The sequence below is a fragment of the Globicephala melas genome, chromosome 15 (genome assembly GCF_963455315.2).
Source record: "Globicephala melas chromosome 15, mGloMel1.2, whole genome shotgun sequence".
Lineage (NCBI taxonomy): Eukaryota > Metazoa > Chordata > Mammalia > Artiodactyla > Delphinidae > Globicephala > Globicephala melas.
The window spans coordinates 23,604,571-23,626,495 of NC_083328.1; the positions used below are offsets into that span (position 1 = coordinate 23,604,571).

General features: G+C 42.5%; 2 protein-coding genes across 4 annotated transcripts; both read left to right on the forward strand.

Moving 5' to 3' along the window:
- Window positions 1-1,937: 1,937 nt before the first annotated feature.
- Window positions 1,938-10,122, forward strand: ARL6IP1 (ARL6 interacting reticulophagy regulator 1). 2 transcript variants are annotated; one of them, XM_030847173.2, is made up of 6 exons: window positions 1,938-2,094; window positions 4,289-4,422; window positions 4,858-4,977; window positions 7,374-7,491; window positions 8,087-8,171; window positions 8,603-10,122. In XM_030847173.2, the coding sequence occupies exons 1-6, from the start codon at window positions 2,059-2,061 to the stop codon at window positions 8,719-8,721; spliced, it is 612 nt and encodes a 203-aa protein (XP_030703033.1). In that variant the 5' UTR covers window positions 1,938-2,058; the 3' UTR covers window positions 8,722-10,122. The 2 variants fall into 2 exon arrangements, with proteins under 2 accessions (XP_030703033.1, XP_060140971.1); XM_060284988.1 differs by lacking the exon at window positions 4,858-4,977.
- A 3,547-nt stretch (window positions 10,123-13,669) lies between these two features.
- On the forward strand, window positions 13,670-19,563 carry RPS15A (ribosomal protein S15a). 2 transcript variants are annotated; one of them, XM_030847174.2, is made up of 5 exons: window positions 13,670-13,704; window positions 14,798-14,935; window positions 15,424-15,503; window positions 18,180-18,265; window positions 19,431-19,563. In XM_030847174.2, the coding sequence occupies exons 2-5, from the start codon at window positions 14,803-14,805 to the stop codon at window positions 19,522-19,524; spliced, it is 393 nt and encodes a 130-aa protein (XP_030703034.1). In that variant the 5' UTR covers window positions 13,670-13,704; window positions 14,798-14,802; the 3' UTR covers window positions 19,525-19,563. The 2 variants fall into 2 exon arrangements, with proteins under 2 accessions (XP_030703034.1, XP_030703035.1); XM_030847175.3 differs by lacking the exon at window positions 13,670-13,704 and adding an exon at window positions 13,726-14,049.
- Window positions 19,564-21,925: the final 2,362 nt, after the last annotated feature.

Below are 21,925 nucleotides of genomic sequence, written 5' to 3' on the forward strand. Positions count from 1 at the left end.
AAAAAAGCTCCAAAGGAAGCTACACTAAGCGTGGGTGTTTTTGTTTTTTTTTAAATAGGGCAATTGGAAGGTTAGTTAAGGAACTTATAGAAGTGATCCTAGGCTGTTAAATTGCAAATCATTCTGGGCAAATGTTCCTTGAGTAACAAATACTCTATGGAGAACCCATGCTATTTGAAAGCCATTTCTTCAGGTTTTTTTCACCTATCTCAATTTCACAAGCTGGTGTTGAAAAGTCTTTCTTATGAAGTTGTACATAGGGAACTTGGGTGAAAACCAGGCACATTCTGTAGCAAAAACTGATTTCCCAAAATACACGGGGAAGTTTTTAAAGTCTAATAACCCCACACCCTGTCCTTTGGAAGAGGGCGTTGCTGTGCCTGTGGCGAGATCTCGCGCTCAGCACTCCGTATATGCACTCACTGTGTGGCTGCCGACTGACTGGGACCTTTTGATTTCCTTTGGAATAGGTAGCGGAGGGCCTGCTCCTCAGAGGTCACAACTTTAAAATCTCCCAAAATGGGCTGTCCAACTGGCTGCATTTTACCTACATAACCTGTTTCACCCCAACATTCCCTTAATTGGCAGTTTATTGAAGAGTCCCCTTTCCTTGCAAAGGCTTTTTTTTTACCCCCCTGAACTGTTTATACCTGAACAGATGCTTTATTTCTTTTCAAAGTTCCATGGCAAATTTCACACCTTTTTTGAAATTCACAGTGCTCCGGTCCCCCTGGTTTTCTTAGGAGCAGCATGTGTTGGCTCACATTTCTTTATGTCTTCCCTGAAATCTTATGAACCCGGTAGTAATTTAAGGGATGCTTTTAAAATAAACTCGATGGCATAATATAGATGACTATAAAAGGGTAAAAGGCTGGAAGTTGAAAGCTACGGTAAGTTTCCCTGAAAGAGACATCTAACCAGGTTAACTGGCATTATTTTGTTTGTATTGAGTAATGAAAAGTGTTAATGCATTTTGAAATCCTGGAGAGAAATATGTAGAATTCTCTCACATAGTTCATCTAATTCTTAGATTGCAATAAATTCCACTCTTATGAGAGGGTTTACATCTTTCCTTAGCATGACCTTAGTAAGAAAGGATCTGTCAAAACCAGTCCCTTTTTGGAGGGGGAGCTCGTAGTTTAAGTGAAGTGCCCCACAAAGAATTTCCCCAAAGAACCCATGAAAATAAGCCAATTTTATAAGTCGGTGCATTTTTCACAAGTTCTGAAACTATGCCCAGATTTCCACACCGTCTCCGCCGCCCCCACCCCTCTATCAAACTAAGGCTTTATTCCTAATGGGTAGGGAAGGAAAAGTTGCAGAAAATCTACATAAATGGCCCCTTTCACCAGTACTCAAAACCTCCTGAGATGGGCACGAGTCCGCGAGTCATATATCTGGGTCTAAGCTGCTTAGCGGCCTGGCTAGGGCTGCCAGAGCAGGTATTAGAAGAAAGGCGGGCTTGCCAGGGGCACAGCCAGGGTCAGGGCCACCGTCTGGGTCGGGAAGAAGATCCCAGCCAGCCAGCCTCCTTAATCACAATGCGGTTAGCGTCACATGCCCATCTCTGCCCTCCGCCTGATATTGGGTGGCATATTTCCTTGAGGACTAAATTCCAGAGAGGTACCTTAGCTGCTTTGAGGTCCCCCGGAAGAGTCCGAGAGCCACCATGGCGGCCCTCCCTGGGGATACTAAGGCCGTACCAGGCCCCGTCCAGGGGCAGTTGAACCGATTCCGAAAGGCCTGGGCGGGGTGTAGCACATCTCCTGGGTGCTGATTGGTTATTCCGTGTCCCCGCCCCCTCGGCCCCGCGTGGTCTCCTTCTCCTTTGATCTGGGTTTCAAGACAAGCGCTGAGCAGCGGTTGGTCCGGCCCGCTTAAGCGTGGTCTCGATTTGCCCAATGAGGAGCGAGCTTCGCGGGTTCTGTCGGGAAAGGCAGCTGGCCTATATAAACGGCCTGCTGGGCGTGCCTTTTTGCTAGGGTTGTCGTGAGTGCCTCTGAGGAAGGCTGGCTTTTGGGGGCGTTTTGCGCTCGCTGAGTGGGCACCTCGGGAACAATGGCGGAAGGAGATAATCGCAGCACCAACCTGCTGGTGAGTACCAGCTCCTCGTCGCGAGGGAACCGAGCGGGGCCTCCGGACTTCGGTGCGCTGCGGCCTCGTTCCTATCACCCGCCGCGGGCCCGGCCCTCCTCTCCGTTCCCAGGTGCAGGCGACGACGCCTGCCCTTTGGGCTTCTTGGGTAACCTTTGCTTGGCGGTCACTAGTGTCGACTCCTAACATCCCCTGGGGAAGGTGCACGACGGGGCGAGGAGGGCGCGTGATCATTCAACGCGACTAGGGGTTGAGGAGGAAGCGGGAGAAGGGGGGCTGTGACCAGCCTGGGGTGCAGTCCTTGGCAAAGGGCCGCGAGGGGCTCATCGAGCGCTTTTGCGGCCCAGACCCCAGCTGTATCTGGGTTTCCCCGTCTTTGATTTTAACCAGGATGTCCGTTCGCCCTTTTCCCCTAATACTTGGGCAGGGGTGGAGGGTCAAAGGGCTGCTGCCGAGAATTTCTTTTAGAGCTGGCACAGCTTTAAAACGGCAGGGAGGCTGCGAGCTCGCCGCTGGGAACTGGAGGTAGGATCCAGCTGGAGGGACAGTGGCAGGTTCTGGCGTTTGTCTGGAACGTGTAAGTCTGGGCGAGGGTGGGGGGTGTCCCAGGACGATTTTAGAGTAAGCCGGGGTCGGAGGGAACTACAGTAAGGTTGTATCACAGGCAGACAGTTTTAACCTCAGCACGAATCCCCCCTCAGGATCTAGGTAAAAACGAGAGAAATCCGTCCATCTTCTCAGTTGCCTATCCCCAGGAAAAGGCATGCTACTCACCACCAGAACAACAGTGAATAGAGAAACCAAATTATTTAATTTTGACTTTTGATTTTCCAAGAGCTCAGGTGCTAACGAATTAAGTGACTTTGCAGGGCAGTTTTGATTGTGCGTGATTTTCATTTTGCATTGGTTTTTAGATATGCATGACCTCTGCCCCCTTACATGCACACACACCACCACCCCCTTTTCTATGGTTAGCCTAGTGAGCCCCAGCCAGGTTTCTTTTAAGAGTTGATCGTTGCCCAAGTTCACACAGCTATTGAAACAACAGATCCTGGCCTGGAGCTCGGCTGCTCTTTCCACAGAGCAGTGTGACTTAATTTAAGGAGAACAAGGCCTTTGGCCTTGGATTTGCTGGATTCAGATATGTAAACCTCTGTGTATCTCAGTTTCCACATTTGTAAAATGTGGAAACTGAGCTTGTTGGGAGGAGTAATTAAAGTATAAGCACATAATATATTCAGCAGAGTTTCTGCCACATGGTAATCTCTTATTTAACTATATTAAGCATGGTATATAAAGTCAGAAACATTGAGGTCACCTAAGTGTCAGTGTGGCACAGATAACATCTTTATCAAGATTAAGCTGCCCTGTCTCCTGTCATTTGCATATTTCCCTGTGGTAACAGTTATAAGAACACATGGGTTTCCTGTTCCAAGTTTTTTTTCTCTACCAAAATCAGCTTAAGGGCTTTTTGCCCCATTAGCTCATCTGAGAAGTCTACTTGCAGCTGATGGTCAAATTTGCAGAGAAATTTGAAGTCTAACCAAAATGTCCTGATAAGTGTAAGAAGCATTTTATTGAGATATATTGGGCTTAATATGCCTTTTATAATTTTGTAAAAGCACAGTAGTTTTCCTTAATTGTGCAGATGATGGCAACATCTAAATGATTTCATTGCACAAAGAGCTATTTTGGAAATTGAATGCTGTTCGGGAAGAGGCTTTCCTAATGGATTCAGAAGTAGGGGGCTAAATCAATGAAATGACAAAACACCAGACCAGTTGTAACTACCTGAAATGAGAAACTTTAAGTGATCCAATTTTATACTCAGGGTGCTGCCACTTAGTAGTGCATGGCTTTGGGAAAGTGCATTCTGAGCTCGCTTTCTTTAATTGTAAAATGGCTCTGATTATCCCTATCTTAAGGGGTCTATAAGGATTATGTTACATAATGCATGTAAAAGAGTAGCCCAGTGCTTGGACTTGGAAAGTGACCATTAAATGATAATTTTTTTCCCCATTCATTTCTGTCTTTGGTTTAAAAATTGCGTTTTTCTGAGAAACTAATTTGTTTAAGATAGTGATTTGTAGGAGCTGTTTTACATACCTGGTGCCTTAGAAGAATTTAACTCTCTAGGAGCCACAGAAATGTTGAGATTAGTAGAATGATCGCTTTAAATGTTACTCACATGTAGGCTGCAGAGACTGCAAATCTGGAAGAGCAGCTGCAAGGATGGGGAGAAGTGATGCTGATGGCAGATAAAGTCCTCCGATGGGAAAGAGCCTGGTTTCCACCTGCCATCATGGGTGTGGTTTCTTTGGTGTTTCTGTAAGTGAGCTATTAAATTTCTGTAGATTGTGCTTGTTACTCATAAGGGCTCAGGTTCCATTTATGGAAGTGCCTGAATCTGTAAAGAATGCCTTTGCTTAGAGCCGTTTGCCTAGTTTTCAGAATTTGTAGTACTTTGTAAACTCAGTTATCAAGGCAGTTGAATAAATCTGTGGCTCACACTTTTTGGTCTTAGGACCCTTTACACTGCTAAAAAATGTTGAGGACGCCAAAGAGCCTTTGCTTCTTCATGTTTACATTAACCCTTACAGCTGTGATGTCATGAAGCTTCCGGAAAACTACTTGTGAGAAAATTAGAATAAAAAAGGTGAATAACATCTTTGAGAACCAGAGGACTAGGAGGATAAACATCTTCAGCTAGGATTAATGAGGTCTATGTTTTTCTAACCTTTATTAATTTTTTTTTTTAAACAGGACTATCTACTATCTAGATCCATCCGTTCTGTCGGGTGTTTCCTGTTTTGTTATGTTTTTGTGCTTGGCAGACTACCTTGTTCCCATTCTAGCGCCTAGAATTTTTGGCTCCAATAAATGGTAGGTGGCATAATGATGTGGCAGTCTAATTTCTGAGAAGTTACTGCACCAGGTAGCTATGACTAGTGTGTTGTAATTAAGCACAGAGAATTGTCTTAACCATCAGGTGACTAGGGGTTAGATTTATCGTTTGATGTAAAGAATTTCTTAGCTGATTCAGATATAAATCACAAACTTCCGGTACTTATATCTCCATAGTTCTTTTATACTCTAGCATTTATTTTGACTTTTTTTTCTTCCTAGACCTTTTTACTGAAGTGAGGCTTTTTTAGGTAATGTTTTATCAAGGATTGCAGACCTCATAATGGGCTTTCCATAAAAGTAGTATGTCTACTTCTACATTTTTTCCATTGATATTTAAGATATTATAATATTAATTTCACCAATTACTTTTGAATGAATATGAAAACAGTAACGTAGATTTTTTTTGCCTGTTCATTTAGCAACTATTTATTGAATGTCTACTTTTCTATTAGGCAGACTCTTCTGGGTGCTGTGAAATATTTTGACTTTTAAGATTCATCTTGGGACTTCCCTGGTGGTCCAGTGGTTAAGACTTCACCTTCCAATGCAGGGGGTGCGTGATCGATCCCTGGTCGGGAGCTAATGCCTCCCGGCCAAAACATAAAACAGAAGCAATATTGTGACAAATTCAATAAAGACTTCAAAAAAAAAAAAAGAAAAAGATTGATCTTGTGTTTCACGTTGAGACCTTGAGGTAGTGCAGTGGAGGTTAGCAAAAGTGCTTTAGAATACGTTCAAGCTGTATGTATATAAGTGGGTTGTTGATTGCATTTATACCACTCTTTGAACGGGTTACTTATGAGTTCCCAAGATAAGTGGCTGTGGATCCTGTTAAAGTATTTTTTAACTTCCTTCTGGAATGTTGCATTTCTCTTTTGATCCAAATAGTGAGCAAAACTAGATATAGGAATGGATTTTTTTCTCCTAGCTGCTATACTCCCTTGGTTGTTTATTTTAATTTAATTGGTAGTCTACTTGTGCCTGTCGTTTTTCGTTCTCCTGATAATAGCAAATTATAAAATAATTCTATAAAAATAAGAATTTTAAATGTAGGGTTTGCTTAAGTTATGGGATAATTAAGCATTTTTGTATTGAAATAAAGATGTTTCTGCCATAGCACAATGGTTAGTGTTAGCAAATGTGCTTTGAATTGTTTTTCATTGTGCTGCTGTTTGGGGGGCAAGTTTGTAACTATGCAATGTAGCAATTTAACAGAATCAACCTTGGACCCTGACTTTATTAGCCAGATAACATTCTAATCTGCTAATTCATAACTCCTGGAGAAGAATTTTCAGAAGTAAGCTCTTGAAGTTTCGTGGTAATCAGTATGTGGCTCAGTCTTATCTACAGAGCGATTTTGTTTTTTGACCTTTATGAAGAAGGAAGGACACTGTTGCCTAGCCACAGTCCAGCCTTGACTATGGGCAGCATACAAGGTCTGATTATTTATAAGAAGTTCCAGGGCTCAGTAGAAGCCCTTCTACTGTATCTGTCACTGCAGATTTATAGGGACAAGGACTAGAGGAGAGAAAGCAACACATCTCCAGCATAGGGCTTACTTTTTATAGCAGCCATTATGTCTGTATAGCAAAGACAGTACAAAGGCAAAAATCAGAACCCAAAATACATTATAAACTACAAAGGGCTTTTTGGAGGATCTTTTTGTATTCTTACTGCTGTTTTGTTTGTGATTATATTTTCCCTCAATGGGACTAAATTTATAAGGAATTTGGATTTGAGCTCTTTGTGGCTGCCTAGGCCTCAAATGTATGAAGCCCAGTGGAGGGTATTGTGCTTTGAATGCTAGTAGTTATTATCTTACTGACGAGTGCTTAAATATAACTGTTTGGTTGAAACTTCACATCTTCCTCAAGGACTCTGATGGGTCACCACCCAGGATTCATTGGGATCTGCAAAATAATATAGGAATAGAGAAATTAATTCATACTGATTTCTGCATGACTCATAGTAGTCATGAGGTTTTTGTTACTATCATTGACCAAATTTGGCTTTAAAACCATAGATGGCCATTACTTTGTACACACACGTGTGTCTTTATGTTAAAACTTATTCCTGTGCTATGAAAGGAGTCTTTTTTGCTATGCTGAGCAGCTTGTGGGATATAGTTCTCTGACCAGGTTTTGAACCCAGGCCCTCTGCAGTGAGAGCACAGAGTCCTAACCACTGGACCACCAGGGAATTCCCAAAAGGAGTCTTAATGGTTTAAGAACTTTTTCTATAACATAATGGTGAATCATTGTTGTTTTTATTTAGATTTTCTTTAGAAGATAGTTTCTGAAATTTGAGAGGACGGTGTATTTCTGTTTACTGTTAAGATTTGCCTATAGTAAAAGGGAAGATTCTTTTCCTAGGACCACTGAGCAACAGCAGAGATTCCATGAAATTTGCAGCAATCTCGTAAAAACTCGACGCAGAGCTGTGGGCTGGTGGAAACGCCTCTTTACGCTAAAGGAAGAAAAGCCTAAAATGGTACTTTTTTAGTTTTGACTTATTTAAGTAAAGCAACATTTTAAGATTGAGTCAATTTTTGCTTCATTATAGTGTAAAGCCTTTTTGCTTTACTCTAGTTGTAGTTTGATGTTTATCATTATCTGTTGGTTTAACTCCTCTGAGTACATTCATAAATATTTATCTGTATTAAACTAAAAGTTAAAATTACATTTTGCATTCAATTTTTTATTCTTGTAGAGGTGAATTTTTTGTTTCTCTTTTATTTACTGAAATAAATGTAAAAGACATATATTTAGGAAGCATTTGTTCTCTTTTCTCTTAGCTTCACTTGAGGTTACTATGTGAAGTTATTAATTGCAAAAGTAGTTAACTTACAAACTACTTAATTTACATACAGAATTATAGTTATTCTAGGAGAGAATGTATGTAAATTCTATAAAGGAGACCTAGGGAGTTTTCTATGGCTTTTATATAATATATAGATACTAAATATTTTTAAAGAAAAGTGGGAATAAAAACGGAGTTATTTTCCAATCTTGGAAACAACCTCCTAAAGTTTCGCTTCTTAGTCTGTTTCTAGAAGTTGATAAATTCTTGTTATTTTCATTATTAGTACTTCATGACCATGATCATTTCTCTTGCTGCGGTTGCTTGGGTGGGACAGCAAGTCCACAACCTCCTTCTCACCTACCTGATAGGTAAGTCTTTGAGGACAAACTGCAGGCACATCCTGGCCAGTAAAGTCTAACTGGAATTTAGTAAGCAATATGTTCCTGCTCCCTGAGTTCCAGGCGGTGATTAAGGAACTGTGTGAGTATGGAAAGATGACTAAATCCCAGGTCCTTGTTTTCAGTGCGTTTGTGGTCTTACTGGAAGTTAAGACAAAGAACTAATAACCAAGGTAGAAAGTAATGTGCAAGAGGTAAAAATAAGCAGTGTGTCTTATCTGAGGTTGGGAGGTATGAAGCAGAAGCTTCTGGGGATAAATACCAATGGAAATAATGGGTTTCATGTTACTTCCTCCCATTAGAGTGTGTAATAGTTTGAAGAACTACCTTCTATAAAATGTTAGAATCTTTGGGAAGTTAATTGCTGCCTTAGTAATTTTGTTTTTGTTTTTAATTTTAAGTGACTTTCTTACTCTTGCTTCCTGGACTAAACCAACATGGAATCATTTCGAAGTACATTGGAATGGCCAAAAGAGAGATAAACAAGCTTCTCAAACAAAAAGAAAAGAAAAATGAATAATACATCTGCTTTATGCAGTGTGATTAATGGTGTATACATTGCCCTTGGGGACAGTGTCTTTTATGCTGTCTGGATACTAAAATGTTACAGATGTAGCTCTTTGCTGTCCCTCATTCTGCCCTTAGTTAGTAGAAATTCTGACTTGCCAAGTAAGGCTTTATGCCCAGTGTCTTCATGGGTGTGTTGTCATCCGCTGGCCTTATATGGACAACTCATTCATCATTACCACTCGTCTTGGTTTTTCTCACCCAGGGTTAATTGAACTCTTACTTTTAAAATAATATTGTGGTGAACTTCATCCTTTAGTACAGTTAACAGTGGCCTGGGATAACTGTTCAAGTTGATCTTTGCTGTAGCTGGATACAAGATAGTGGTCTGTGACTACAGGAAGCTGGTTCTACTGTCTACTTCCACAGTCTGCTTAAACAACTGTCTGGCTTCGTGAATATAGAAACCAAGTTTACCACTTCTGATGAAGAGACCAGTTAAGATTCATTCCTCATTCTGTTTCGACACTGTGGGAGAAGAATCCTCATGGAATAAAATGAAAGTAATTCCATGGCCTAGTATGTGTTGGCTTCTCCCTTGTGCAGAATTCAGCAATTTGTTGGAAGCATTGATCCTCCCTCCCAAATGGGTAATCTGACAGGCTTAGAACTCTTGTTCCCGTGCACTTAAACTTGAAGTTAGTACATCCTTAAGTGCTTTTTAGTAGCAGGCTTACGCAAGATGGTATTTAGGATTTTTAGCATACTTTTGATTTCAGATTTTCTCTAATGAAACTAAAGTACATAATAGGTTAAGAGTCATGTCTATGACCTTCACTCCAAGACCAGCCGATAAAGAACAAAACTCATCCTGTGTTTAGTCAAGATTCATTTCAGTAGAAAATCCTACTAGTTTTTCAAGACCAGAATAAGCCTTTAAAGGTAAGCCTCAAGATTCTCATTTTATGGTATCACTGGCTGCTTTTGGTCCCCATAGATGGAGTAGTTGAAATCTGTAGGAATGAACCTCTGAGGGCTGGAAATGTGACATATTTGGGAACAATTCTTAAACTGATTAACTAGCTGTAATATAGTTTTGTGAATTTATTGCACTGATGCTGTAAAACCTGGACCTTGTGGTGTATCTGTTCCTAAGTAAGTGTTGTTTTCTCTCCTTCAATATTGCTGTAAACAGTGGCACCCATGTAGCATATGTTTGACTTCTCTTTTTTTAATGTTTCGTATACAAACTACCGTAATTTACATGTGTTTCCTCACTGTAAATAAGCTTGTCCTCCTAGATTTTTGTGTGTATGTGTGTTCTACCAATTAACTACTTTTGCAGTTTTAATCCTGTATTATTTCTTCTACTTTGTTTTGTGTAAAAGGGGAAAAATAAAAAAGCTGGAATCTCTCCTTGTGTCCTTTCTTTATAGCTTAGCCAGTACAACGTTTACATGATCGGATTTATGTACCCAATTAATGAACTACCCTGTGTGATCATTACATGGCTATAAGGTGCTCTTTAAGAATAAAATGAAATAAAAGGTTTAAATTTATTCATTCAGTAAACATCCAGGCACCACCCTAGATGGAAAAGGAGATACAATGAATAACTGATGGCCAAAGGTGATGTGTGAGAGGGCCTGGTTGGAAGAATAGGCAGGGAGCCATGCAGGAGAGAGTGCCTGCCCAGGCACCTCTGTACCCTAGGGCCTAGCTCAGAATTCGGTACCTGAGCTGCTCAGTAAATAATTGGTGGGTGACTTTTGTCTGCACTTAGAATTTTTTAAAAAATAGAGCCCCAGGCTTCCCTGGTGGCGCAGTGGTTGGGAGTCCGCCTGCCGATGCAGGGGACGCGGGTTCGTGCCCCGGTCCGGGAAGATCCCACATGCCGCGGAGCGGCTGGGCCCGTGAGCCATGGCCACTGGGCCTGTGCGTCCGGAGCCTGTGCTCTGCAACGGGAGAGGCCACAACAGTGAGAGGCCCGCATACCACAAAAAAAAAAAAAAAAAAAAGAGCCCCAGTTGGATATTTTATCATTAGGCCTTACTATCTATACGTAGTGGATCCTGGGAACAGATTCAATGTCAAATTAAATCTCTTTGCTCCCCCTCTCCCCAAAACGTATGGATCCTTCCTTGGAGCCTCCTGGGGGCTTGATGATGTCCAGAACAGGGAAGTCTCAACCCAGTCACCATAGGTCTCCTCCTGGTCACTGGATGCTCTGAAATGCTGGTCTTCCACATGCAGCTATGATTACTCCCCAGGCCAACTTGGCTACTCCTGTGCTAGCTCTGGCCACAGCACAGGTCCCCTTTCAACTCTTGCCTTTGCACCACCTCTGGCAGAGGTCCTATCATTCCAGAATTCACAGGATGACAAGAGGCAGTTTATACATGGCCCTCCCGCTCCATTTCCACCCTTCTACCCTTTTTCCAGTTCCAATCCAACCATTCTGAGATTTCTGTCCATCTTTATATGCCCTCCTAGCTCTTAATATCTATAGGCCACACACCCTTCCTAATGTTTCAGGATCCCCAAACCCCACAAGTAATTTAGTAGCTTAGACAAGTTATAAGTGACCACTTTTTTGTTTTGATTTTTTAACCTACAGCAAAATTTGGAGACTAAGTTAAGATTGAATTTAGTTTGCTCCCTCATTTGTGAAGTGGAGATAATAGTACAGATCTCACAGGGACATTATGTAATTGCATGTGTTGTTCTGAGGATTCAGTTAATCTACAGGAAGCACTTAGTGGCAGTTAGGAATTAGTAGTTGTTAGCACCCTTCACGACACAGATCAAATGGCGCTTCCTCTGTGAGAGCTTCAGCAACTTTCCAGGCCACTTCTCTGTTCTCACAGCACTTCATATTGGCGTCCTATGTGGCACACTGCCCAGTATTGTGCTGTTATTTAGAGATCTGTGTCTGCTAGGATCTGTACCTCTTAAGGGCAAGAACTGACATTTTTGTCCTCTCACCTGGTACAACACCTGGCAGGCACATGGTAGGCACTCATTAGATATTTCCTGAATGAAGGGATGAATGAATGAATGAAGTGTATAAAGAGATGGTGGTACTAATTTTCTATTTATGGTAAGGCTCTTGAAGGAAAGTGGATTTATTCACTTACCTTCCCACTGTTGCTAAGGCCCTCAAGGTGAGCACCACATTTTTAGTCAACAGAATGTGTTGTTAAGTGTACAGGTAACCAGTTCTTAAAGGAAATGTTCATTAGAAAATCAAATGTCCTTTTGTAAATGTAAGTTACAACCAGAGATTTTTATATCCCTGAGATGTTCAAACTGGGAGCTTGGTTCTCCTCAATGTTCACCTGGGATTTGAGAAGCATTGGGGGTGGGGGAGGTGGGCTGTGATGCCAATCACAGACGCTGACTGAGCACGCAGGCTCCCGGGTTTTATGTGTCTCTTTTATATGGATTATTTCATTTACCCTCATAGCAACTTCAACTGATTGGTGTATCATCCCCATTTTGCAAATCGGGAAACTGATTTGCCCATTCATTTATTCAAATACGTGTCAGCCGCCTACTATGTACCAGATGACTTTTCTAGAAGCTGTGGGTACGGCGGTGAACAAAACCAACCAAATCCCTGCTTACTTAATGGAGACAGACGATAAATACACTTCCAATATTTCAGGTGCTAAGTGCTATGGAGAAAAATTAAGCAGGGCAATGAGATCGGGGCGAATGGGGAGAAGGTTGTATGAGTGTGTGATTGAATAGAGACCTGAGGAAAGGGAGTGGGGAGCAAGTCTCGGGATAAACTGGGGGGGAGGAATACTCAAGTTAAAGGGAAAAGCAAATGCAAAGACCTTGAGGCAGAGTATGCTTGGTGTATCTGAAGAAAAGCAAGCCAGGGGCGAAAGTTGGGGGGATGATGTTCCTAGGCAAGGAGGCAGGTGTGCAAGTCAGGGAGGACCTTGGTTTTGGTAAGGAATTTGGATTTTACTGAGGGTGCTAGGAACCCTTGGAGAGTGCAAGGTCTGACAAGTTTTAAAGCGATCATTGTGGCGGCCAAGTGGGAAACACAAGGAAGGGTAAGAAGGGAGGGTAAGGGTGACAGCAGAGAGGAAAGCAGTCCATGGCAGAAGTTTCAGATGTTGGATATCTAGCCTGAGGTTACTCAGCTCCGGAGAGGGCGGAGCCAGAACTCACTTCCTCCCAGGCCGTCAGACCCTGGGCTTCAGGCCGTACCTACTGAGCATTTATATACTACGTGCCAGACATTTTGCGAGCCCTTTGTCACCATTATCTCATCTGTTCACCCGGGATTTGAGACGGCTGAGCGTTTATTTTGAAAGCGCTTAAAAGGCTGAGCGTTTATTTTGAAACATTTGTGGCTTTCTTCCAAACTGTGTATCTCAGAACTCAAAAGGAAAGCCTGGAACTCCAGTAAATAATTTCTAATATTTAGGGAGAGTCAAAAAGGAAGCACCGATTAAAAAATATATTTTTGACTGTATGAAAAAGTACTCTATACATGTTTCAAAAAACAAAACTAAATTGTATTGGGAGAAAAGCAAGTCTTCCATCCCAGTTCCTAACGCCCTTCCCAGAGGCATTTACCGATTTCTTGTGGGTCCTTCTAGAGATACTGTAAATACGCAAGTATCAAAATTAATTCTAAATGGTAAACAGTTACTGCAATAAAAATTTGCAAATATCTAGGCCCTTGTCAGTTTTTGACTTTTACGGATTAAATGCTAGAAGGTAGTCGAACCTGTGCTAACGCCGCACCTCCACCAGCTAGCTCCCCAGGGCCTCGCCTGGGTGTTCGACTCCATCGACTCTCTACTGCCCACCCCTGAGGAGGTTCCGCCCCTCGCCCGCCTCCTTCCACTAGGCAATTCATTTTTTATTTTTTTTGTTTTTGGCGGTCCTTTGAAAGTCTCGCGATAGCCCGACCGCTTCCCATAATTCCGTTCACTCGCCCCGCCCAACTTCTTTCCGCCATCTTTCCGTGCCGGTGAGTGTCTTTCTCTCAACGATCTAGTATCATCCGTCAACTATCGGTGCCATCCTATGGTCTAGGACTCGGCTTCGGTGCCCTGCGAGGATGTCGGAGACCTCCTGGGCCGGGGATACTATCCTTGCAGGGGTCTGGGCAGGCGGAGGGGGGAGTCCTGCCCGGCCGCCCCATGCTCTGCACTCTGGGGAGCCCGGTCTCTGAGGCGCAGGCCGCAGCCCCGGCGGGACCCGGAGCTTTCGACCGTCAGGGGGCAGTCCCGACTCTTTCGGCGGCGCCAGGATCTCCCATTAGTGGTCGAGGCAGCTCCTTGGCTCCGAGAAGCATCGGGGAGCCGTAACCTTGGTGAGCCGTGCAGCTTCCCATTACTTCGGCCGCGCCGGGAGCTTGGGAGACAGAAGATCCTCAGGAGGGAAAACTGGATCCTGCCTGGGGTGGCGGTTTGCTGGAACGAACTTGGGTCGTCTGGGCCCCAGGGTTTCCTCTCAGACACTTTGTTGAGCTTGAGGAAGCAGGTTGGATCCCTACTGTTGTCATTTGAGGCATGCCTCTATCCTTAGCTTTCAAAACTATTGAAGTTCGTGCCCATTGTGATAGAGTCGATTCTGGTGCATGTGAAATGTTTCTGCTTACCAGTGTGCTACGATTGCTGTTGGTCATAATTTTAGATGGCACAAGGACGGACGTTTCATTTTAATAGTTACGGGTGTTAGGTGAGAGTTGACTAGTATCTTTTGGGTGTTAGGACAAGGCTGACACTGAGTCAGTTGGTTTAAAGGACAATGTTAAATAGTACAGATGCTGCTGGATTCCAGAAGTTTGGAAAATATTGCTGGTGATTGTCGGCTCCCGTTCTGAATAACTGACCTACCATGGCTGGTATTTTCATTTGATTAATGAAATAATCAAATGAATTATTTGATTCGACACAGTCGACATATTCCTCTGGGTATCCTGGGGAACTAGCCTGCTTAGAAATGGGGAAACTTCCTTATGATAGAGGCAGAAAGGGAAGGATGTGTTCGCAGTGGAATGATTGGGTGCCTTTTAATGGCAATGCCAATAAAATCCCTGTTTTGTCTTCCCTGAACAGCCATAATGGTGCGCATGAATGTCCTGGCCGATGCTCTCAAGAGTATCAACAATGCCGAAAAGAGAGGCAAACGCCAGGTTCTTATTAGGCCGTGCTCCAAAGTCATCGTCAGGTTTCTCACTGTGATGATGAAGCATGGTAAGTGTCTTGCTGTTTATTATGTTTTGAGGTAAACATGTTACAGAATGGGTCCTGTAGAAGTTAACTGTTGGAGAGATGTGGGGAGATGTGGGAAGATGGGAGAACAAGGTGGCAGTCATACATGGGAACTAATGCAATTGATTGGGGCTGTGGACAGGGTAGTTCTGGACAAATGATGCTGTTCAAGAAGTAACTGAGTAGGGTAGAACTGTTGAAAGGAAGAGAAAGTTTGGCAGCTAAAATGGCCTTTCTTTGTGTAACATTGCAGCTGCAACATGTCACTGAAAGGGCCCTGAACCTAAGAGTTCCTTGGGATGGAAAGGAGGATTGTTTTGTCTTGGGCACGAGGTAGCCTTTGGGAGTGGGAAGCCGTGAAAAGGCAAGGAGGAAATAATCCCCTTTTTAACATTTCAGGGTGGATTGTTTTGGGTGTTGCCCCCTAAATTTTAAAAATTATTTTTAATACAGTCACTTGTGTTCTGTAGGTTACATTGGCGAATTTGAAATCATCGATGATCACAGGGCTGGGAAAATTGTTGTGAACCTCACAGGCAGGCTAAATAAGGTAAGGATTGATTATCTTCCATGTTTAAGAACCTTCAGAATGGTCTACCAAGGTGTTCCATGTTATAATTGCCCTTGTAGAATCAGATAATGTGCTTGCTTTAGGTTAAAAAGATTAAGGATTGATTAAAATCGTTAATTTTTATATAGGACCTTTTACTTCGTTTGTTCTCCAGGTAGAATTGTGAGTTAACTTAGTGTTTGTGGAGTAGAAAGTATCTGAAGGGAGATGCGGGAGGGTTGGGTGAAAATGAACAACCGATGATACTGGTGTTTGAATCTTGGGTGGCTCAAGGCCACTAGTCCTGACAATGTAAATAACTTTTGGTCCTTCGTCTCGCTTGGTGATTGTTGGGTATTTTGAACAGAGAGTATGGGATTCTCTAACTATTAATATTTCTGTTTTTGCTGACATAGGCTGAATGTATGTCTTTGAGGTCTCTTCTCCCTGTAGGCATAATCTACTGAATCTGTTTGATTCTTTTGACTTTGTGGTTTAACTGATTCCATGTATTTTGGGGGCAGGTATCTGTCTATAAGCAAGTTGGGGGTCTCTAAGCTGCTACCCTGCTTTCTGTGTTCAGGTTTGTAGCTTTCCTATTTGCAAGGGGTCCAACAGAGTGGGGCGCACGGGCCAAGAAAGTGAGTGGTTAGTGACAGGGGCCAGATTTATTGATAAGGTTATTTCCTGGACCAACAATTCCTATTTTACAAAGTTGGTTCCTTACATAGTGAATTTGCTTCCTGTGTGGATACTTAGTGTCAGATGAAAACTACTGAATTTGAAGCCTTTGAAGAATTTTTGAAGGGAATTTTGGGCCTATGTCTTGTTTTGTTCTGTTGTAGCCATTAGACTCCAATCCCACGGAAGGATTTGGATTCACTTCTCTTTCGCTCTGACCCTCAACAATGTTCTTGAAGTACAAGAGGGCGTGTCTTTTTCCCCCTGTTTTTAGGAGTTAGGAAGCTGAGAGCTGAGTCCTGCTCAAGGTCTCAGTAAACTGTGGAAGAGCTGGTTCCAGTATATAGTTTAAAGCTGTCCTGCAGCAGCTTTTGTTGATGTTAAAAAAGCAAAACCAAAAAAACTTAGTTGGAGAAGTGCCCTGTGCCACATTTCTCTTGAACTACACATAATAGCTTGAGAAATAAGTTTTAACAGAGTATTTCCCAAATGGAACTCATTTGTGACATCCTTGTTCAATGGTATACTAGTTTAGAAAATCCTGGCTAACAGGTAGTTGAAATCCAGGCCCTGCCACATTTAACTGTTTGAATTAGTTTTTGGTTTCTCTCAGTTGCAGTTTTCTTACTTTATAAGACATTTTTGCCTCAGTTTCCTTCATGCAGGAGATAGATGTACCTTATTGTGGAATTGTAATGCAGTTGGGAAGTAAGGTAGTGTTTAAAGATTATAGATTAAGAAAATTCTTGCTTTGTTTGTATCCTCTTAAGATTCATCTGCTTTGGGAGTGGATGTGCTGGAGTTCTGCTAGCTGAATGGAAGGGATTTTTGCTGCTGGAATAAAGCAAGCCTGGGTGTGGTAGTGTAGAGGCCTCAGAAAGGTCTTTCACTGTAGCTTGCTTGGGTTTTCCCTATTCCTATCCCTGTATTGCTTGCATCCAGTGTGGGATTGCCCTTGACAGTCAAGTGACATTTGTAGCTGGTAAGGTGATGTTATAAAAAGAAGAACCTGAGTGGGCCTCCTGCCATGGGGCAGTTGGGCATGACAGGTCCATTTTCAGTTTCTGTGGGTTCAGATCTGTCTAGGGAAGTGTACCAGCTCCAAAGACTTCACTAAGTTCTAATCTCATAGCCTCTTCTAGTTTACAGTTAAGCATCTTGGAATCTTGAATGATTCTTATGTGGATGTGCACACACAACTTTCTGTCCGCTCCCTTAGCCCTCTGAAGGTACTAATCCTGAGTGTTCTCACGTGATCATTTCTTGTGTGTAAACAGCAGGAGGCTTCCTGCTTTGATTTTTTTTTTTTTTTTAAGTGCGCTAGTGATTTGTAGAGTTGGTGGTCTAGCAGAGGGCGGGGTCACATTTAGCTCTAATTAACTAAAGAGCCTTTTAGTCCCCTCATTTTCCACCAAATTGGATGTAGTCATAGACCTTGTGTGAACCCACGGATAGATTCATGTAGCCTGTTAGTGGATATTTGAAACTTTATTGTGTTTTATGGTTTAGGTGTGATGGATTGTAGTGCCTTGGCTCTTAGCTCTCACTTTGGAGGATAGTTGTTGCTGTGTCATCTCTCCCACCCAACACTGTCATAGCATGCGGGTGGGATAACTCTACCTCGTTCTGCCTTCTATACATTTTGCTAGATTAGTAGGGCTTGACTATAATTTATTTGTCTAAGACTTGAGTTCTTTAAAATCTGGTCATTTGTGCTGAGGCAGCTCTGTGGGCCATAGGAATGCACACTGGTGTTATCTTGGTGTTTTACCTCTTCTGTTGACTTTTTCAATAGTTTGCCTTTTCTTCCTAAGTAGGCATAGTCTTAATTGTGTTTTTCAAATGGCATTTATATCAAAGATCGTACAAAATAGTTACCCATTAAATGTTGAGTTGGTTGGTTTATATGACTATTCAGTTATAAATGCATTTTAGTGTTACTCTTTTTCTGTTATTGGTGAAGTGTGAACAGCGTTTTCTGTTCTGTTTTTACAGTGTGGAGTGATCAGCCCCAGGTTTGATGTGCAACTGAAAGATCTAGAAAAATGGCAGAATAACCTGCTCCCGTCCCGTCAGTTTGGGTGAGTCAATTTTCCGTATTTAAAAGTTAATGCTGTGGATCCCTGTGATGCAGTTTGACTTGAGCTTTTTTTTTTTTTTAACTTAATAGCAGTAGCAGTTGTCTCCGTTTCCATCCTTGACTCAAGGATTAGCTTCTGTGTTGCCATACTTCATGTGTTAGGCTCTAGTTTCTGAGAGGCGTGGAAGAGCTGAGGCTGGCTGAGAGACAGCAGAATTGTGTGCCCTTTAATGTCTGCTCTTTTGGCTCAGTGCATATAGTTCATATATGTTCACTGTGAATCCCTTCCTATGGCCAGAATGACTTCTCAACCATTGGCCTCTGGGGAAACTCGATTTGAAAATCTTCCTCCTCGGTAAGAGACTGAGTTCAAATCCTGGTTTTTCTGCTTTAAACCTCTGAGGCCTTGGGCAAGTCATAGCCTTGATTTCTTCATCTTAAAAATGGTAGTAGTTCTCTTGTAAGTTATAGTATCACCTGATTTAGTTCTGGTAAAGCACTTTAAGATCTGACACAGTAAGTGCTTATCTATTTGTGGTTAAGAACTTAAACCCACAGTCATGTTTGGTGATGCTGAATTTACTCCCACTTCGTGGCTGCCGTATAACAGGTATAGTGTTATGAGCGAGTCATTTCTGATTGTAGTTACGATACTAATTTTCATGCCTCCCAGTTGGCATACCTTCTGTGTCTTACGTTGATCCCCATAGTAACCCATGAGGTAGCCAGGCCAGGTGGGACGCCCTTTGTCCAAATAACTGTGTACAGTAGTTGGCCTGTGATGGTACACACAGTAAGTGGCAGAAACAGTTCAGTCAGTACTTCAATGCTTTAGATTGCATGTCTCCTTGAGAGCAGAAAGTGACATTTTGAAGTTAAAGGAGTTCCAGTCTTTGCTCTTAGGTAACATTGCTTCTCGTTGTTAGCTGAGGCCAGGGCTGTATGTGTATAGCTGATATCTCTGGGTTTGGGTCTTTGGTTCTAGGAACCGTGCCTGTGTACTGCCAGCCTGTGGAGGCAGCATTAGTCTGTGTGTCCATTATGGGAAGGTATCTTAAGCACTGATAAATGTTGGAGTTTTTCTGTACCAGAAAGTAGCTCTGTGTTGAACATTCTTAGGAAAAACTTACCAGCTTTTTTTTTTTTTTTTTTTAAACTTTCCATAGTTTCATTGTACTGACAACCTCAGCTGGCATCATGGACCATGAAGAAGCAAGACGAAAACACACAGGAGGGAAAATCCTTGGATTCTTTTTCTAGGGATGTAATACATACGTGCAAATAAAATGCCTCAGAGGACTCTGGTGCTTCCCTCAGTCGTTTTGAACTTTGTACAGCAGAGTAGCAAGAGCGTCTGCGGGAGTGTACAGCCTTTGTGTTAATTGGTGAATGCTGTTTCCTTGACGTAGAAGAAAGTTTTGACTTGGGATAACTTTCGCCGTCACCCTTGTGGCTCACCAGAGGAGGGTGTGTCTGGCCCTGGATGGTTGACTCTGGGTTGGGGTCCAGGTGGTGAAGCTGTCCCTTTCTGGAGTCTTACATTAACCCTGGAAGGAGTGGTGCCTTTCCTCTTTTTAGCTTGACAGAATACACATTTCAAGCCCTAAAAATATGATACGGTTGTAGTTGATTATGTAAGTGCTCATAAGGAAACAGATAACTAGAGCCCCACAGCTCACTAAGACTCATCTCAAAGTAAATTTGGATGGCATGTCAGGGACATTTTAGCAATATGTGGTTATAAAATGTCATTTTTTCCAAAAAGTGGACCATCTTTTAAAAACTAGTTTTACTGTAAACCTGTCACCAAGTATATTCTGGAATTGGCGAGAATTAGTTTACTGGACCACTTGACCTGGGAAATGCTTGTAAAGAGCTCAGACACCAAAGAGAGGGCAGGGGTGGCTTTTGTGAAACAGACCACGGCTCCACTCTCCCTTCTAAGAGTAGTGCTGTCCAGTACAGCTGTAACAAGAGCTACACTAATGTGTAGTTAAGCCTTCTAGTAGCCGCGTGAAGACAAAGAGAAACAGCTGGGATTGATTTTTTTTTAATAACATTTTGTGTTCAAAAGTTAAAATTTCAGCATATACTTGATGTGAAAAACGAATGGGATTGTACTCTTCATGATGTCTTTGAAATGATGAACACTACATTTATTTACACCTAAAGCACATCTTAATTGGGACTAGCCTCTTTTAATAGCTACATGTGGCTGGTGTTCCGTATTGGACAGCACAGTCTAGACTCTTGATTCTTGGTGGGTCTGGCCAAGGAGAAAGGACGCTTGGAAGAGATCCTGGGTATGTTATGTAATTGAGCACCTAGCCAGCTGTATTTTCCTGCATAGGAGTAGGGTGAATGGGGCAGCTCAGCCTTACAAAAAAGGACAGCAGCTACTTTTCCTCAGTTGTCTGCTGGTCAAGTGGGCCAAAGTTAAAAAGGCTGTCAGGTTGTAGGCCTTATTACAAGATGTCCAATAGACCCAATAGGATGTTAGGTGCCTAAACCTGTCTGATGTATGGGTTTGATTTTATTTTTCTTTTCAGAAAAGGATAAGTTTCACAGTTCTCCATTGGGATTGTTTTGATAACTTTCCTATAGGGCTGTTTTTTGACTTTCTTCTGGGTCAGACAGTTCTTGGTAAAAACCCTTGCTGACCTGGCGTAAGGTGAATTCTGGCAAGTGACGACTTCTTTGTTCTTCCTGTTGGGTAAACAGGGACAACTTAACCTCATGGGGTTGCTAACATGGACTGGTGCATGGCTTGTATTCAGTAACTTAGTAACTTCCTGGAAGGAGGGCCTACTGTAAGATATGGGAAACAGGAGTACCTAGACACCCTAGAGATGTGGCTGGTAACCACATGTGGTAGGCCTCACTTGCCAAAATGTGAGAAGAAAAGTTGAGAGGCATGTCTGGGTTTGGGGCCTCTGATGTTTGGAAGGCCATGAGTAAGTAACATGGGTTTGGGGGCTCAGTACACCAGGATTGAGGTCTGCTTTTCCACGTAATAACTTTGATTCCCTCATCTGTATATTGGGGATAATGGAAAAAAATCTACCTCAGTTGAGGGAAAGATGAGGTTATATAAAATAGCACTTGACAGTCATTTTACAGCTGTATTTGTCAGACACTGAAGTGAAGTGAGTCTAGAAGACCAAAGAGCTAATGGTTGATTGGTTCTCTTAATGCCAAATTTGTAAGCTCTAGGTGGATGGAGGCCATGTTTTGTTTACTGTTGTCTGGTCTCTAGCCTGATACATGGCACATAGGGGAAGACTCAGTAAGTACACGTTGACTGAATATCATACTGGGCATTGACTTCAAATGCTAAAGTGAGGACAAGAAAATGGCCCTATTTGCCATTAGTAGGGATCCTGTGTCCTTTAAAATGAACAAGGCTGGGAAAAATCTGGATAAGGAAAATTGGGTGACCTGTTGATGAATTTAACAGCACATGAGTGAGGAAGCAGGTGGCCTTAGTCCTTGTTTCTGAGACCCAGTAAGAGTTGTAACATGACCGGGGGCTGGTTGGCTGGGTCTAGACGCCTGGGTTTGAGGCTCTGGAGATAGTTTAGGTTCCTGCTGGCATAATGACTTGGCTCAGAGTTGTACTTTGCTGTGGTGTGAACTCAGCTTTTCCTCCTAACGTGCTACT